The sequence below is a fragment of the Capricornis sumatraensis genome, chromosome 10, assembly GCF_032405125.1.
Source record: "Capricornis sumatraensis isolate serow.1 chromosome 10, serow.2, whole genome shotgun sequence".
Lineage (NCBI taxonomy): Eukaryota > Metazoa > Chordata > Mammalia > Artiodactyla > Bovidae > Capricornis > Capricornis sumatraensis.
Window position 1 is genome coordinate 36,774,513 of NC_091078.1, and position 17,928 is coordinate 36,792,440.

The 17,928-nt window shown below is 42.4% G+C and overlaps 1 protein-coding gene across 1 annotated transcript in view; it reads right to left on the reverse strand.

The window, feature by feature from the left end:
* The window catches only part of TBCE (tubulin folding cofactor E), a 91,930-nt gene that overhangs the window by 15,267 nt on the left and 58,735 nt on the right, over positions 1-17,928 (reverse strand). Inside the window, exons 4-5 of the mRNA XM_068981649.1 lie at positions 5,937-6,122; positions 1,173-1,261 (exon numbers count right to left, since the gene is read on the reverse strand). Coding sequence (XP_068837750.1) covers positions 1,173-1,261; positions 5,937-6,122 — 275 coding nt within the window. The remainder of the gene's footprint in view (positions 1-1,172; positions 1,262-5,936; positions 6,123-17,928) is intronic.

Sequence of the window (17,928 nt, forward strand, 5' to 3'; positions counted from 1 at the left end):
GGAGGAGGCCAGGCAGATTATAGAATGCGCCACGCACTTCTGTGGCACTTTGCTCCTTACCTAGCTCCATTCCACACCCACCTCAATGCCCTGACTCTGTTGCCTAACCTGCAGAGGAAATGACCACATCTGGGGCAAAAGTGGGGTGGGGGCGCTACTCACGGGCAGAAAGGACCAGTGGTCGCAAGTCCCAGCAGACCCCCAGCGCCAAGGGACTGCACCTCTGAAACACTGGCTTGGGGAGCTATGCTTCAATTCCTATCACAAGGTAGGTAGCGTCAGAGTGGTTAAAAATATTTTGCTAAAAGAAAGTTCTTCATCAGCCATCTCCTCAGTTGAGAGACCTATGAGCTGCTGTCTTTTGCATAAACTATTATACAGAGATGAGGCAGGCTTAAGGAATTGAGAGAAGACCTTTTAAAGTTAGGGAAAGTCTATTTGACTTGCCACTCTTTTATTTGGGGCTTGTTAGGACTGTGGCAGATCCAAGGAGCACTTGAACCAGACTACACCCTACCAGACTACAAAGTGGGGCAAGTTTAATGATTTTTCTTTTAGACTAACCTCCTCTATTTTTAGGTGTGGGCATAAGAGAAACACAGGGCGAAAAACAAAGAACACACTTACAAGAGACAGATGACAAATTTGGAAAAGCTTGTTTTTGAGATATGATCTCAAACCGCATTGCTGCATGAGCAGGAACCTTAATGAAGGAAAGGATTTACTTCCCTCCCTCTCAGGAAGGCCGTCGGGGCTGGTGCAGTGGCCCCAGGGCCCACCCAAGGCGCCAGTCCCTCTCCACGCCTTCCCTGCCGGCTCCCCAGGACGGCTCTCGCCCCACAGCCTGCTGCCGAGCCCTGGACCCTCTGTCTGTGCTCAAAGAGAGGGCGGGCAGGGTGGTGGGCAACAGACATAAGCTGGTGCAGCCACATCTGTCCCCCTGGAAGAAACCCTGTCCAGACACTCCCATTTTACCTCTCCCGGGTCCGGGTGAGTCACACACCCCACTTGAAAGCAAATGGTCTAGGAAGGTAATTTCCCCGAGTGGCGACAACCTCAGGCGGAACCGAGTCCCTGTTAGGAGAACGGACATCGGGTAGGGAACCAGGGTGTCTGGCTCAAGTGTCCAATCCAGCCCGACCCCAGTGATGAATTCTCACTGGAAAGGATACTAGGACAAGCTTTGGCAATTCCTCCTTGGTCACCAGCACCATTTACTGCGCAGTTCCTCAAAGAAACGTCTTGCAACTTGCTCAGCTGACTGTATGAAAAACACAGAGTTCACATGCAGACATAAACATGTACGCTATCCATCGGCCCTTTAAAAAATTAAAAAGCGTTTTAGACACATAAAAAGGCATCAGAAATAACAGTATCCACTGCCCAACTTAAGAAATAAAGCCTTACCAAAAAAAAAAAAAAAAAAAAAGGCATTACAAACATTATACACAACACTGAAATCCTCTCGAGCCCCTTTCCATTGCCCTTTCCTCTCGCCTTCCACTCCCCACAGGGCACCAGGGCACTGGGGTCAGTGTTGGCTTAATCTTAAGCATTTCTTAATAGTTTTACTATTTTGTTAGAGTTTATTATTTTACTCTCCTAACAGTTTTACTATATTTCCATGTCCCTAAACAGTTATTGCAGTTTTGAATATTATAAAATTTGACATAAACGGTACCGTACAGCTTCCCTAGTGGCTCAGACGGTAAAACGTCTGCCTGCAGTGCGGGAGACCCGGGTTCGATCCCTGGGTCAGGAAGATCCCCTGGAGAAGGCAATGGCAGCCCATTCCAGTATTCTTGGCTGGAAGATCTCATGGACGGAGGAGCCTGGTGGGCTACAGTCCATGGGGTTGAAAAGAGTTGGACACGACTGAGCGACTTCACTTTCATTTTCCTGTGACTAACTTTCTCCCTCAACAATACCCTGTCCAGCACTGAGAAGGGACTACATGGACACATGCTCTGGAATGAATGGACATGTTTACACCTGTGGTCTGTCACCAGAGAGAGAGACCGCAGTTGATTTATTTGCTCCTCTGGTGACAGGGAGATTATTCCCAACAGTGCTAAAGGGCACACTACTGTATACTTTTTGTACTCACGTGGCAAAATCTCTCTAGGGATATAGCCTAGAGAGCATGTGTGTGCATCTTTAGCCTTTTTAGATACTCTCAGAAAGCACTCTTTAAAGTGTAGAGAATCTGGGTTCTGTTCATTCAAAGAGCCCAAGTGTTACAGCACCGGAGAGTGCTGAGAACACAGGACCTGGAGTCAGACTGCCTGCGCTCAGTCCTGACTCCACCTTCCTCTGGCCCTGGACGTGTGAGCCTCTCTGCACCTCAGACGGCACATCCACATGCCCGTGAGCATGACGGCGTTACTCACAACGGCCACATGTACCGAGTGCCCACTGACCAAGGAATAAAGTGCAGTCAGTCCATATGACGGAGTACTACTCAGTCTTAAAAAGGAAGGGACAACATTTGTGAACCTGGAAGACATCATGCTATGTGAAAGGGGCCAGTCACAAAAGGACACACACTGTATGCCTGTGTTTATATGAGGTACCTAGGTGAGGGTCGACCTCACAGACACGGAAGCAGAGCGGCGGCTGCCACGGGCTGCAGGAGGCAGAGATGTGCCGCCGTTGTTTAAAGGCGGGAAGGTGTCAGTCTGGGAAGAAGAGAAGGTCCTGCAAATGGACAGTGCTGCTGGTTACACAACAGTGGGAATGCACCTAACCCTCCTGAACCATACACTTAAAGTTAAGATGGGGATTCCCCTATTGGTCCAGTAGTTAAGAATCTGCCATGCAATTCAGGGAATGCAGGCTCAATCCCTGGTCCAGGAACTAAGATCCCACATGCCTCAGAGCAACTAAGCTTATGCACCACAACTGACTCTGTATACAGCAACAAAAAGATCCTACATGAGGCAACTAAGACCCGATGCAGCCAAATTTAAAAAAAAAAAACAAGGTTAAAATGGTAAATTTTACATTATGTATACTTTACAACTTTTATATGCTATCATTTAGCAGGTCGGTATTTGTGAAACCCTCAGAATACAGTGCGACATGCAGTAGTCAGTTTATAAGCATTTATAAAAGTAAATATAAAACTGACAACCTCTGGGGGAATACTAAGACCAACCTGCAAGGCATGAGCTATTACAGTCGCAGAAACTTGAGGGAAAGGCAGTAGCAAAGTTCTGGGGCATAGGCTGCCAAACTTTCTCAGTTCACGGGGCCCTTAGCATTTCAGTAATCTCCTGCAGTGCACTGAGGCCAAAAGAAAGTACCATTTAGTAAGCAATTAGGACCAAACAAGTTTATAATTATTTATGTCCTGTCAAACTAGTGTCTGCTGGGCACTATACAACTTTTCAAACCCTGGAGTCCGAACGGACCCCACCCCTCCTTTTCCTGTTCCATGATGATTTTCAGGAGATACAGTACTTGCTTTTCTTTCAGCACAAGAGTGACCCCAAACCCAGCTTTGCAGGTATGTGACGCCATGGAAAGAAGAGGAATATCGAGAAACTCAACTACCTGCAACTAGCAGTTCACACCATGTCCGGCAGATGTCACTGTTCCCCTTTAAAATGCAAACTATCCTGTTGGACCCGTGAGCTCATGTGGTGCCTGGAAGCTTAGGGATCCCGGTCTCAATTCAGACCTCAGTCAGAGCCACAGCCATCTCCAAAGAGAAACCATACACAGTGGTTTTCATTTGGTTTTGCTTCCCTCATTATAAGTCTTTCCTCAGTGATACAAACTCAAAGCTGGTCAGCTGGAATTATTAAGGAGATAATACAGTGGCTTAAAGTTGAGGTTGGGTTGAGTGGTTAAGACTCCACACTCTCAATGCAGGGGGCACAGGTTGATCCCACGTAAGAGCCCATGCACAGCACAGCCAGGCCAAATTAAAAAAAAAGGCAACCATCACGCCAACAGTGATGCCTACCACTTGTAATTCCCAAGAGTTCTAACAGCTTAGGTATTACTTTGGAAATGAGGAAACGGAAGCTTAGAAACCAAAGAGGCTCTAACTGGCGTCAGGACTAGAAAGTGGCTGAGCTGACATCTGAACCCAGCCTGACTGATTCTGACACTGGGTCCTTTCCAGAAAGACACTAGCTCATTAGTGAACACGTTGATATATATGCAAGCAGTAATCATTCACTAGAAATCTGAGCTGTGCAGCTGTTCATAAACCAGGGGAGAAAAATCTGTTGGCAATTTGTTAACACTCACAGTGCCCATGGTGTTCTTTGAAAGAGATCAACAGGGGGAAAAAGTACCTCTTCTGGTGTAAAAAAATTTTTTTAATATTTGCATTTTAAATGGAAAAAATTAAGCAAGGAACCCTAACCCTATGAAGGATACAGTTCTGTTAGTGTTAGTCACTCAGATGTGCCCAACTCGTTAGGATTCCACGGATGGCAGCCTGCCAGGCTCCTCTGTCCATGGAATTTTCCGGGCGAGAACACTAAAGTGAGTAGCCATTCCCTTCTCCAGGGGATCTTGCTGACCCAAGGATCAAACTCAGGTCTCCTGCACGAAGGCAGACTCCTTGCCATCTGAGCCAGCAGGGAAGCCCCACAGTTCCATAAATCAAGTTCGATAAAGCAAAAACCACCCACATTCGTTGTCTCTCAGTGGCGCGTTAGTCATGACTCTTTCGTTCAAGGTATATTTTCTAAATCCTCAACAATGAATGTACATTGTTTGTAATTAACAGTCGAGTTACTGCCTTTTCAAAAATCTTGATTTCTTTCGTGTGTGTTTTTTTTAATGCTAAAAGCCAGAGAAATGAATTTACTAGGAGTTCCTTCATGGTCTAGCGGTTGGGACTCCGGGCTCTCGCAGTCATGGCCTAGGTTCAATCCCTGGTCAGGGATCTTAGATTCTGCAAGCCACAGGGTGTAGCCAAAATTAAAAAAAAAAAATTTTTTTTTAAACTTTAAAAAAGGAAATGTATTTACTCTTCAACCTTGTGCCCATGTGCAGTTAAATTCTGTATCATGTTTAAATCACCATAATAATAATAATAATGAGAACAATAAAAAGATAGCAAAGAATTTAATTTTGAACAGAATCACAGTTTAACTCTTTCAGAGACTGAAGGTGTCAAAGCAGCAAATCTACTCTCCAGAGTGGCCACCAGGGGTCACTACTAGGACGCCTCATCCAGGTCAGGGTCACACACCACACAATGACCATCACTAAAGAAGCAAACCTGGGAAGTTGCACAAAACCACACAGTTGTGCATGGCTTTGTGTGAATATTAGCTTCTACTCTGGTTCACATGGTACATCAGAATAAGCAATGAGGCTTTCTGAAGAGCATCACTGTGTTCAAAGAGTTTGAAAGTGCAGGGAAAGTTCAAACACAGCACTTTCAAAATGTATTTAGTGCCCCTTAGACACAGTCACTTTGGGGTACATTTTAAAAGCAAGACCCCATGGTATTGTGATCCAGTAGGTCTGGGAAGGGACCCAGAATTCGGCATGTTTCAATAGCAGCCCAGGTGATGACTGTGTGCAGAGACGGGAACTACTGGGTTTTAGAGGGTGCCATCCTGCTACACGGCACAGGTAACAAAGTAGACTTCTGTTTCCATTCCTGATTCATCAAATGTCCAACCTTAGCTCCATAATAATTAGTCAATACAGTATAGCATGGTATAAATAACAATGGGCAAATTAATGTTTATCTTTCAATCTAGAAAAGTCCTGTCCTAAAATAAGAACTTTAATTTCCCCTAAATATTCAATCCTTGGATCCCTCTGATTGCAATTTGCTGATCTGCAGAAAAGAGACCCGCTTGGGAGCAAAGTTCTCAGCACTGACACACAGTCAAGTGAACTTAAATCCTAAACTTGGATTAAACTGTCCAAGTCAGCTCTACCATATCAGTTTCACTTACCTTTGCTGTTTTATAACAGAGTCAAAACCAATGGTTTCTACAGGCTTATTTCCAATTATAACAATCTGCTCTGTTTCCTCTTCCTTTGGTTCATCTTCTAGCACATAGCGGTTCTTAATTGCAGTGAGAAAGTCTACTCCAAAATTTACTTTGTTTGGACGAATGAAGGATCCGGCTGTTGGGTGCCTGGAAATGGAGATAAACAGAACAGAGAGAATATCATCTGTGGGGATATTTAAATAAGATCACACGCACAAAAATCCTTTATAAATTGTCAGTCTGCCACAAATGTAAAACGTCTGCATTTACAAATATATTAGCAAATAAAAGCAATGAAACAATTTTTAAAAAGGAGAAAGCAAGTCTCATCCAAGAATGGCCACAAGGCAATGTTCTGAAGGTTTTCAAAATTTTCTGTATGCTAAAAAAGGAAAAACAGCATAAAAGGGAATATTTTTTTTAAAGTGTAATTGATACAACTGATCATAAAGCATTGAGAGCTGATGCAAGCAGGTAAAATCCCAATAGATAAACAGATAAGAAATACAGAACAGATAATTCATAAAACAAGAAAGAGTATTAAAACCATGCGGAAAAGTTTCACCTTGCTAATGATTAAGAAATGCAAACTTGGGGCTTCCCTGGTGGCTCAGTGGTAAAGAATCCTCCTGCCAATGTAGGAGACACGGGTTTGGTCCCTGGCCTGGGAAGACCCCATATGCTGCAGGGCAACAAAGCCCATGCTCCACAACTGCTGAGCCTGTGCTCGAAAGCCCACAAGCCACAGCTACTGAGCCCCCATGGCACAATCATTAAAGCCTGCACGCCTAGAGTCCACGCTCCACACCAGGAGAAGCCACAGCAAAGAGAAGCCCATGTAAATAACTAGAGAGTGCCCGCCCCGCGCCGCTGCAACGAGAGAAGACGCTCACGGCGCAACAAACACCCAGCACAGCCCAAATTTAAAATTTAAAAAACGCAAATTCAAACAATGAATCTGTTTTCAATAAAACTGGCAAAAAATAAAGTCCTAACATTCAAAGATTACAAGGTTGAGTTAGTGTTTGATTGTATAATCATACCCCTGGGAATCCGTCAGCAGGCAAAAATTTAAAAATAAAACAAAACTCCATTTACAAAGATTCTATATAATAGCATTTTTTAAAACTGAGGAATTCAGGAAACCATAAAAATGTCCAGCTGGACAGGAACTATTAAGTAAACCAGATAGATGAGGTCATTAAAGTATTCTAGCTGTAATACTTAAGAAAACTACTTACAGAATAATGCTGAGATTTCTAAAAACTGTTCCAAATTGTACATGACAGAACTACAGAAGAATCTTATCTATGGCTAGACAAAGATTCAATAAGGACACAAGAAAATTAAAACACTTGTGGATAACAGGATTACATACAAAATGTTTCAAATTATAACCTGAACTAAATGAAAGTTCAAATATGGGGATAAAATTAGAGCATGAATATTCTACATTCTACAGAAGTATAAGATATTCTAGCATAATTAATATTTACCACCATTTATATATTTTATATAAATTTATATTTACCATAATTTACATTATTTTTTTTTTTTGGTTTGAATCTTTTTACTTTAACTCCTTGATTCTTACAGCTGCTTTATTGTATATCCCTTTTTTTTTTTTTAATTTTAAAGTCTTTAATTCTTTCATGTGTTCCCAAACATGAAACCCCCTCCCACCTCCCTCCCCATAACATCTCTGTGGGTGATCCCCATGCACCAGCCCCAAGCATGCTGTATCCTGCGTCAGACATAGACTGGCGATTCAATTCTTACATGATAGTATACATTATAGAATGCCATTCTCCCAAATCATCCCGCCCTCTCCCTCTCTCTCTGAGTCCAAAAGTCCGTTATACACAGCTGTGTCTTTTTTCCTGTCTTGCATACAGGGTCGTCATTGCCATCTTTCTAAATTCCATATATATGTGTTAGTATACTGTATTGGTGTTTTTCTTTCTGGCTTACTTCACTCTGTATAATCGGCTCCAGTTTCATCCATCTCATCAGAACTGATTCAAATGAATTCTTTTTAACGGCTGAGTAATACTCCATTGTGTACATGTACCAAAGCTTTCTTATCCATTCATCTGCTGATGGACATCTAGGTTGCTTCCATGTCCTGGCTATTATAAACAGTGCTGCGATGAACATTGGGGTACATGTGTCTCTTTCAATTCTGGTTTCCTCGGTGTGTATACCCAGCAGTGGGATTGCTGGGTCATAAGGTAGTTCTATTTGCAATTTTTTAAGGAATCTCCACACTGTTCTCCATAGTGGCTGTACTAGTTTGCATTCCCACCAACAGTGTAGGAGGGTTCCCTTTTCTCCACACCCTCTCCAGCATTTATTGCTTGCAGATTTTTGGATCGCAGCCATTCTGACTGGTGTGAAGTGGTACCTCATTGTGGTTTTGATTTGCATTTCTCTGATAATGAGTGATGTTGAGCATCTTTTCATGTGTTTGTTAGCCATCAGTATGTCTTCTTTGAAGAAATGTCTATTTAGTTCTTTGGCCCATTTTTTGATTGGGTCGTTTATTTTTCTGGAATTGAGCTGCATAAGTTGCTTGTATATTTTTGAGATTAGTTGTTTGTCAGTTGCTTCATTTGCTATTATTTTCTCCCATTCAGAAGGCTGTCTTTTCACCTTGCGTATATTTTCCTTTGTTGTGCAGAAGCTTTTAATTTTAATTAGATCCCATTTGTTTATTTTTGCTTTTATTTCCAGAATTCTGGGAGGTGGATCATAGAGGATCCTGCTGTGATTTATGTCTGAGAGTGTTTTGCCTATATTCTCCTCTAGGAGTTTTATAGTTTCTGGTCTTACATTTAGATCTTTAATCCATTTTGAGTTTATTTTTGTGTGCGGTGTTAGAAAGTGATCTAGTTTCATTCTTTTACAAGTGGTTGACCAGTTTTCCCAGCACCACTTGTTAAAGAGATTGTCTTTACTCCATTGTATATTCTTGCCTCCTTTGTCAAAGATAAGGTGTCCATATGTGTGTGGATTTATCTCTGGGCTTTCTATTTTGTTCCATTGATCTATATGTCTGTCTTTGTGCCAGTACCATACTGTTTTGATGACCGTGGCTTTGTAGTAGAGCCTGAAGTCAGGCAGGTTTATATTTTATATAAATTTATATTTACCATAATTTACATTATTTTAAATTATAAAATTGTTTTATAGCAATTTTTACCAATAATTTCAAGAAAAATTTAATAAAAATATTAATCATATTGCCATATGTAAGGACTATTGTCAGGCTTTTCAAGACACTCAAAACAGATCCTTAGACAAATTACATTTCACCATCAGCACTGCATCATGGCAACAAGACCTAACTTTCAGGGAAATCCAAGTATGCCTAGAAAACAGCTGAAAATGGTAGTATCATTTGATCACAGTAGAAAATAAATGATGAAATACACGAATCGCCAAAAATTGTACAATAAACATTATTTTGGCTTATGCCCTCTAACGCTTAGAGAAATCAAACTTCCCTAAAAGTCACCATAATTAAAGGGGATGAAATACTACTGACAATAAATTTTGTCGATGTAAACATATATACATTTTTTTTCTAGAATGTGGCTCTAGAGAGATTACCAGATCGTGAAAGGTATTTGTAACCCCAGAGTCAGAATGATGCCTCAAGGAAAAAGTGGCCCCGAGGTTGTGAGAACCCCAGAGAGGGAGGTGTCCCGGAAGGCAATGGAGACTGGACAATCACGTCCAGGGCTTCTGGGCACAGAATCTAGCAACTGGACAGAAACCCTGAAAGAAGTAGCCGGGGTGGGGCCATGAGGTGAGTTCCAGTGGGAGGAGACTGGCCTGAGATTACTCTCACGCCGAGGACTTTTATTGGAAAGGGGAGATGTTTTAAGACAGGACAAGGCGTGAAACTTACATGCTGATGAAGATAAACCTACAGAGAGGGGGAAACTGTTGATGCAGGAAATTAAATTCTCTGTTGCAGCAAAATCACGTTCTGAATCTGTGTTGTCTGCTGGGGTATCAGAGGATCACTGTCTACTAGATGCTCCTTAGGAAATACTTCGGTTTTTTGTTTTCTCACATGTTTTTTCACTGCGGTAAAAATCACATAATATAAAACATACTATTTTAACAAATTTAACCGTACACAACATTCACACTGTTGGATACCTCTCACCATGACCCATCTCCCGGATTTTTGACCATCCTAAATTGAACCTTTCGGGGCGGCAATGAGGAGATACCCCTCGTCCAATGTAAGGAGGAGTGGCTGCGCTTTGCTGCAGCAGCCGTGAAAAGATACCCCACATCCAAGGTAAGAGAAACCCAAGCAAGACGGTAGGTGTTGCAAGAGGACATCAGAGAGGGCAGACACATTGAAACCATAATCATAGAAAACTAGTCAATTTATCACACTAGGACCACAGCCTTGTCTAACTCAATGAAACTAAGCCATGCCCTGTGGAGCCACCCAAGATGGGCAGGTCATGGTGGAGAGGTCTGACAGAATGTGGTCCACTGGAGAAGGGAATGGTAAACCACTTCAGTATTCTTGCCTTGAGAACCCCATGAACAGTATGAAAAGGCAAAATGATAGAACACTGAAACAGGAACTCCCCAGGTCAGTAGGTGCCCAATATGCTACTGGAGATCAGTGGAGAAATAACTCCAGAAAGAATGAAGGGATGGAGCCAAAGCAAAAACAATACGCAGTTGTGGATGTGACCGGTGATAGAAGCAAGGTCCGATGCTGTAAAGAGCAATACTGCATAGGAACCTGGAATGTCAGGTCCATGAATCAAGGCAAATTGGAAGTGGTCAAACAGGAATGGCAAGAGTGAACGTCAACATTCTAGGAATCAGTGAACTAAAATGGACTGGAATGGGTGAATTTAACTCAGATGACCATTATATCTACTACTGTGGGCAGGAATTTCTTAGAAGAAATGGAGTAGCCATCATGGTCAGCAAAAGAGTCTGAAATGGAGTACTTGGATGCAATCTCAAAAACGACAGAATGATCTGTTTGTTTCCAAGGCAAACCATTCAATACCACAGTAATCCAAGTCTATGTCCCAACCAGTAACACTGAAGAAGCTGAAGTTGAACGGTTCTATGAAGACCTACAAGACCTTTTAGAACTAACACCCAAAAAAGATGGCCTTTTCATTATAGGGGACTGGAATGCAAAAGTAGGAAGTCAAGAAACACCTGGGGTAACAGGCAAATTTGGCCTTGGAATACAGAATGAAGCAGGGAAAAGACTAATAGAGGTTTGCCAAGAGAACGCACTGGTCATAGCAAACACCCTCTTCCAACAACACAAGAAAAGACTCTACACGTGGACATCACCAGATGGTCAACACCGAAATCAGACTGATTATATTCTTTGCAGCCAAAGATGGAGAAGCTCTATACAGTCAAAAAAAAACAAGACCAGGAGCTGACTGTGGCTCAGATCATGAACTCCTTATTGCCAAATTCAGACTCAAATTGAAGAAAGCAGGGAAAACCATTAAACCATTCAGCTATGACATAAATCAAATCCCTTATGATTATACAGTGGAAGTGAGAAATAGATTTAAGGGACTAGATCTGATTTCTACGGACTGAAGTTCGTGACATTGTACAGGAGACAAGGATCAAGACCATCCCTATGGAAAAGAAATGCAAAAAAGCAAAATGGCTGTCTGGGGAGGCCTTACAAATAGCTGTGAAAAGAAGTGAAGTGAAAAGTAAAGGAGAAAAGGAAAGATATAAGCATCTGAATGCAGAGTTCCAAAGAATAGCAAGGAGAGATAAGAAAGCCTTCCTCGGCGATCAATGCAAAGAAATACAGGAAAACAACCGAATGGGAAAGACTAGAGATCTCTTCAAGAAAATTAGAGATACCAAGGGAACATTTCATGGAAGGATGGGCTCGATAAAGGACAGAGATGGTATGGAACTGACAGAAGCAGAAGATATTAAGAAGAGGTGGCAAGAATACACAGAAGAACTGTACAAAAAAGATCTTCACGATCAAGATAATCACGATGGTGTGATCACTCACTTAGAGCCAGACATCCTGGAATGTGAAGTCAAGTGGGCCTTAGAAAGCATCACTAACGAACAAAGCTAGTGGAGGTGATGGAATTTCAGGTAAGCTATTTCAAATCCTAAAAGATGATGCTGTGAAAGTGCTGCACTCAAAATGACAGCAATTTTGGAAAACTCAGCAGTGGCCACAGGACTGGAAAAGATCAGTTTTCATTCCAATCCCAAATAAAGGCAATGCCAAAGAATGCTCAAACTACCGCACAACTGCACTCATCTCACACGCTAGTAAAGTGATGCTCAAAATTCTCCAAGCCAGGCTTCAGCAATACATGAACCATGAACTTCCTGATGTTCAAGCTGGTTTTAGAAAAGGCAGAGGAACCAGAGATCAAATTGCCAACATCTGCTGGATCATGGAAAAAGCAAGAGAGTTCCAGAAAAGGATCTATTTCTGCTTTATTGACTATGCCAAAGCCTTTGACTGTGTGGATCACAATCAACTGTGGAAAATTCTGAAAGAGATGGGAATACCAGACCACCTGACCTGCCTCTTGAGAAACCTATATGCAGGTCAGGAAGCAACAGTTAGAACCGGACATGGAACAACAGACTGGTTCCAAATAGGAAAAGGAGTACGTCCAGGCTGTCTATTGTCACCCTGCTTATTTAACTTCTATGCAGAGTACATCATGAGAAATGCCTGGCTGGATGAAGCACAAGCTGGAATCAAGATTGCCGGGAGAAATATCAATAATCTCAGATATGCAGATGACACCACCCTTATGGCAGAAAGTGAAGAGGAACTCAAAAGCCTCTTGATGAAAGTGAAAGAGGAGAGTGAAAAAGTTGGCTTAAAGCTCAACATTCAGAAAACGATAATCATGGCATCTGGTCCCATCACTTCATGGGAAATAGATAGGAAAACAGTGGAAACAGTGTCAGACTTTATTTGGGGGGGTTCCAAAATCACTGCAGATGTGATTGCAGCCATGAAATTAAAAGACGCTTACTCCTTGGAAGGAAAGTTATGACCAACCTAGATAGCATATTCAAAAGCAGAGACATTACTTTGCCGACTAAGGTCTGTCTAGTCAAGGCTATCGTTTTTCCAGTAGTCATGTATGGATGTGAAAGTTGGACTGTGAAGAAAGCTGAGTGCCAAAGAATTGATGCTTTTGAACTGTGGTGCTGGAGAAGACTCTTGAGAGTCCCTTGGGCTGCAAGAAGATCCAATCAGTCCATTCTGAAGGAGATCAACCCTGGGATTTTTTTGGAAGGAATGATGCTAAAGCTGAAACTTCTGTACTTTGGCCACCTCATGCAAAGAGTTGACTCATTGGAAAAGACTTTGATGTTGGGAGGGATTGAGGGCAGGAGGAGAAAAGGACGACAGAGGATGAGATGGCTGGATGGCATCACCGACTCAATGGACTTGAGTCTGAGTGAACTCTGGGAGTTGGTGATGGACAGGGAGGCCTGGCGTGCTGCAATTCATGGGGTTGCGAAGAGTTGGACACGACTGAGCGACTGAACTGAACTGAAAAATCACTGCAGATGGTAACTGCAGCCATGAAATTAAAAGATGCTTGCTCCTTGGAAGAAAAGCTATGACGAACCTAGACAGCATATTAAAAAGCAGAGACATTACTTTGCCATAGAAGGCCTGTCTAGTCAAAGCTATGGCTTTTCCAGTAGTCATGTATCGATATCAGAGTTGGACTGTAAAGAAAGCTCAGCATCAAAGAATTGATGCTTTTGAACTGTGGTGTTGGAGAAAACCTTGAGGGTCCCTTGGACTGCAAGGAGATAAAACCACTCAATCCTAAAGGAAATCAGTCCTGAATATTCACTGGAAGGACTGATGTTGAAGCTGAAACTACAATACTTTGGCCACCGGATGCAAAGAACCGACTACTTGGAAAAGACCATGATGCTGGGAAAGACTGAAGGCAGGAGAAGGGGATGACAGAGGATGAGATGGTTGGATAACATCACCAACTGAATGGACATGAGTTTGAGCAAACTCTGGGAGTTGGTGATGGACAGGCAAGCCTGGCGTGCTTCAGTCCATGGGGTCACAAAGAGTTGGACATGACTGAGCGACTGAACTCAACTGTTAGAAAGGATCCTAGTGTGAAGAACACAGTTCTGTCTCAATAAAACACATTTCTATCACTTGGCTAAGGAGATTAAACACAGCTAACCTCATTTTTAAAGGTTCAGAGGAATCTACCTAAGAGATGATCTAATGCAGGACTTCTCAAACTCAACCCAACCAGTCAGTCACTTGGAAAGCTTATTAGAACCCACCTTGGGATGTACTCAGTGGTACTGGGCTGCAGCCAGGGGATTCTGATGCAGAGCGCCCTCAGCTCCCACTTTAAGAAACTCATCTAATTCAATTCCATTTCAGTTGGAGATACTGGGATCACCATCACTGAGGTACACGAGCTGTGCTTGTGCTAAGTTGCTTCAGTTATGTCCAACTCTTTGCAACGCCATGGGCTGTCCTCTGTCCATGGGACTCTCCATGCAAGAATACTGGAGTGGGTTGCTGTGCTCTCTTCCAGGGAACCTTCCACAGAGGTGCACAGCCAAGACCAAAAGTCGTGGAGTCCTGATGAGAAGTGCACTATCCTTTCCCGCATCTCTGTCTCTACTCTCCTCACTACCACAAATTTTAGTAGTTAGTAGATCTGTTAGTAGGTATTATTATTTAATGCTGTTTAGTAAAGAAATAAAACAAGCACTTTAATAATAAATGAGAAAACAACAACGCAAAACAAATGCCATGGTTTTCATTTCTGTCCTAAATTTATACTTTAAAAAACTGTGGTAATGAACAATTCCACGGTATAGTCAAAGCTATAGTTTTTCCAGTAGTCATGTGTGGATGTGAGTTGGACCATAAAGAAGGCTGAGCACCAAAGAATTGATGCTTTTGAACTGTGATATTGGAGACGACTCTAGAGAGCCCCTTGGACTGCAAGGAGATCAAACTAGTCAATCCTAAAGGAAATCAACCGTGAGTATTCACTGAAGGACTGATGCTGAAACTGAAGCTCCAGTGCTCTGGACACCTGATGCAAAGAACCAACTCATCGGAAAAGACCCTGAAGCTGAGAAAGGTTGAAGCTAGGAGGAAAAGGGGACAACTGAGGATGACATGGTTGGATGGGATCATCATCTCAACGAACATGAGTTTGAGCAAGCTCCGGGAGATGGTGAAGGATAGTGAAGCCTGGCGTGCTGCAGCCCATGGTGTTGCAAAGAGTTGGATACAACTGAGCGACTTAACAACAACAAACAATTCAAGACTAGACCTTTATTAGAGCTTAGTTTGGCTGCAGGCAGAAGAAAGGAGTCAGCAATGGTGTTGGATGGTTGCAAAGTAGAAGCTATGCCTTTTTCAGATCAAGGTCAGTCTCCTCTGCAACATGCCTGGCAGGTCTCTCAGAAAACAAAACAGTGCTGCAAATACTGAAAAATACCAGCTGAATGAGTGCCCATCAATAACCATAAATCTCCAAAGGTGAACTAGTAATTCGTAAAGATTCCACAGAAAAACTATCAAGATGTTGCATCTGAACTCTGAAAGCCTGAACCCTGTCTAAAGAGAAAATGTTGGGGAGGGGAAGGAGTGAAGGGGGGAGAGCACAAAATTCTTTTTTCTTATAAACACTCGGCATGTTCAAGGTCCTGCCTCCTTCTGCCCAACAATTACAGGATGCAGGTAGCAAAATTCACATCCTGACCATGGTCCTTGCAGAAACAGAAGACTCTCACAGAGCACTGTAATCAAGGTTAGGTCTGCCCACCAGAGTTCTCAGATGAAATTCAGGTGCCCAGTTAAACCTGGGTTTCAGACAATTGTTTTTCAATTGAATTTCAATTGTTTTCTGCGTCTTTATTCATGATGCATGTCCCATGCTTACACTAAAAAATGATTCACTGCTTATCTGAAATCCAAATTTCACTATGAGATTTTCTGTTTTTATTTACTGAAACAAGCAACTCTACTCAAAGTTAAAGGGAGACCAACAGAGCCCAGAAGTCCCACAGTAAACAGTTTTTTTTTTATTTATTTATTTATTTTATTTTTTGTGTTTTTTTTATTTTTTTTTAAACAGTTTTTTAAAACTGGGGATAGTTTAAATGCCGAGTGCTGGGAAAGACTGGGTCCCTGGGGAGTATCAGATACATGTTGATCTTGATACCTTGCTTGTTTCAAGCTTGCCCAGAGCCTGCTCACCAAGACTGCATAACTAACATTCACCCTGAGAGAACTATTCACTCATTTAACATATACAGAGATTTGACCTGGTGAACTCATTTTCCCAGCAGGGGAGAAAAAAAAAAGGCCAATAGATAGGCATCTTTTTACACATTCCTTCTGATTGTCACAATTTCTATTTTGCCCTGATTCATGGAAAGCTTCTGAAAACAAAATCTCTCTCTTTACCTTTTACGGAGATTCACCCTACCTGTAACCTATCAGCACACTTACTGATTATTTTAAACATTCTTCTATCACTTTACATGCTCAGTCGTTCAGCTGTGTCCAACTCTTTGCAGCCCCATGGCCTATAGCCTATATTCTATAGAATCCTATATCCATGGGATTTTCCAGGCAAGGACATTGGAGCAGGTTGCCATTTCCTACTCCAGGTGATTTTCCCAACCCAGGGATCAAACTCATGTCTCTTATGTCTCCTGCATTGGCAGATGCGTTCTTTACCACTAGCGCCACCTTGGAAGCACTTAATACCATACCAGGAGAATATTTTACTTATTTTTAAATTAATTTTTGTTGCAATATAGTTGCTTTACAGTGTATATAGTCAGTTCTCATTCAGTTCAGTTCAGTGGCTCAGTCTTCGCAACCCTATTAACCGCAGCACGCCAGGCCTCCCTGTCCATCACCAACTCCCGGAGTTTACTCAGACTCACGTCCATCTAGTCGGTGATGCCATCCAGCCATCTCATCCTCTGTCATCCCCTTCTCCTCCTGCCCACAATCCCTCCCAGCATCAGAGTCTTTTCCAATGAGTCAACTCTTTGCATGAGGTGGCCAACTATGGGAGTTTCAGCTTCAACATCAGTCCTTCCAATGAACACCCAGGACTGATCTCCTTTAGAATGGACTGGTTGAATCTCCTTGCAGTCCAAGTGACGCTCAAGAGTCTTCTCCAACACCACAGTTCAAAAGCATCAATTCATTGGTGCTCAGCTTTCTTTACAGTCCCACTCTCACATCCATACATGACCACTGAGAAAACCATAGCCTTGACTAGACGGACCTTTGTTGCCAAAGTAATGTCTCTGCTTTTGAATATGCTATCTAGGTTGGTCATAACTTTCCTTCCAAGGAGTAAGCGTCTTTTAATTTCATGGCTGCAATCACCATCTGCAGTGATTTTGGAGCCCCCCCCAAATAAAGTCTGACACTGTTTCCACTGTTTTCCCATCTATTTCCCATGAAGTGATGGGACCAGATACCATGATCTTCGTTTTCTGAATGTTGAGCTTTAAGCCAACTTTTTCACTCTCCTCTTTCACTTTCATCAAGAGGCTTTTGAGTTCCTCTTCAATTTCTGCCATAAGGGTGGTGTCATCTGCATATCTGAGGTGATTGATATTTCTCTCAGCAATCTTGATTCCAGCTTGTGCTTCTTCCAGCCCAGGGTTTCTCATGGTGCACTCTGCATAGAAGTTAAATAAGCAGGATGACAATAGACAGCCTGGACGTACTCCTTTTCCTATTTGGAACCAGTCTGTTGTTCCATGTCCAGTTGTAACTGTTGCTTCCTGACCTGCATATAGGTTTCTCAAGAGGCAGGTCAGGTGGTCTGGTATTCCCATCTCTTACAGAATTTTCCACAGTTCATTGTGATCCACACAGTCAAAAGCTTTG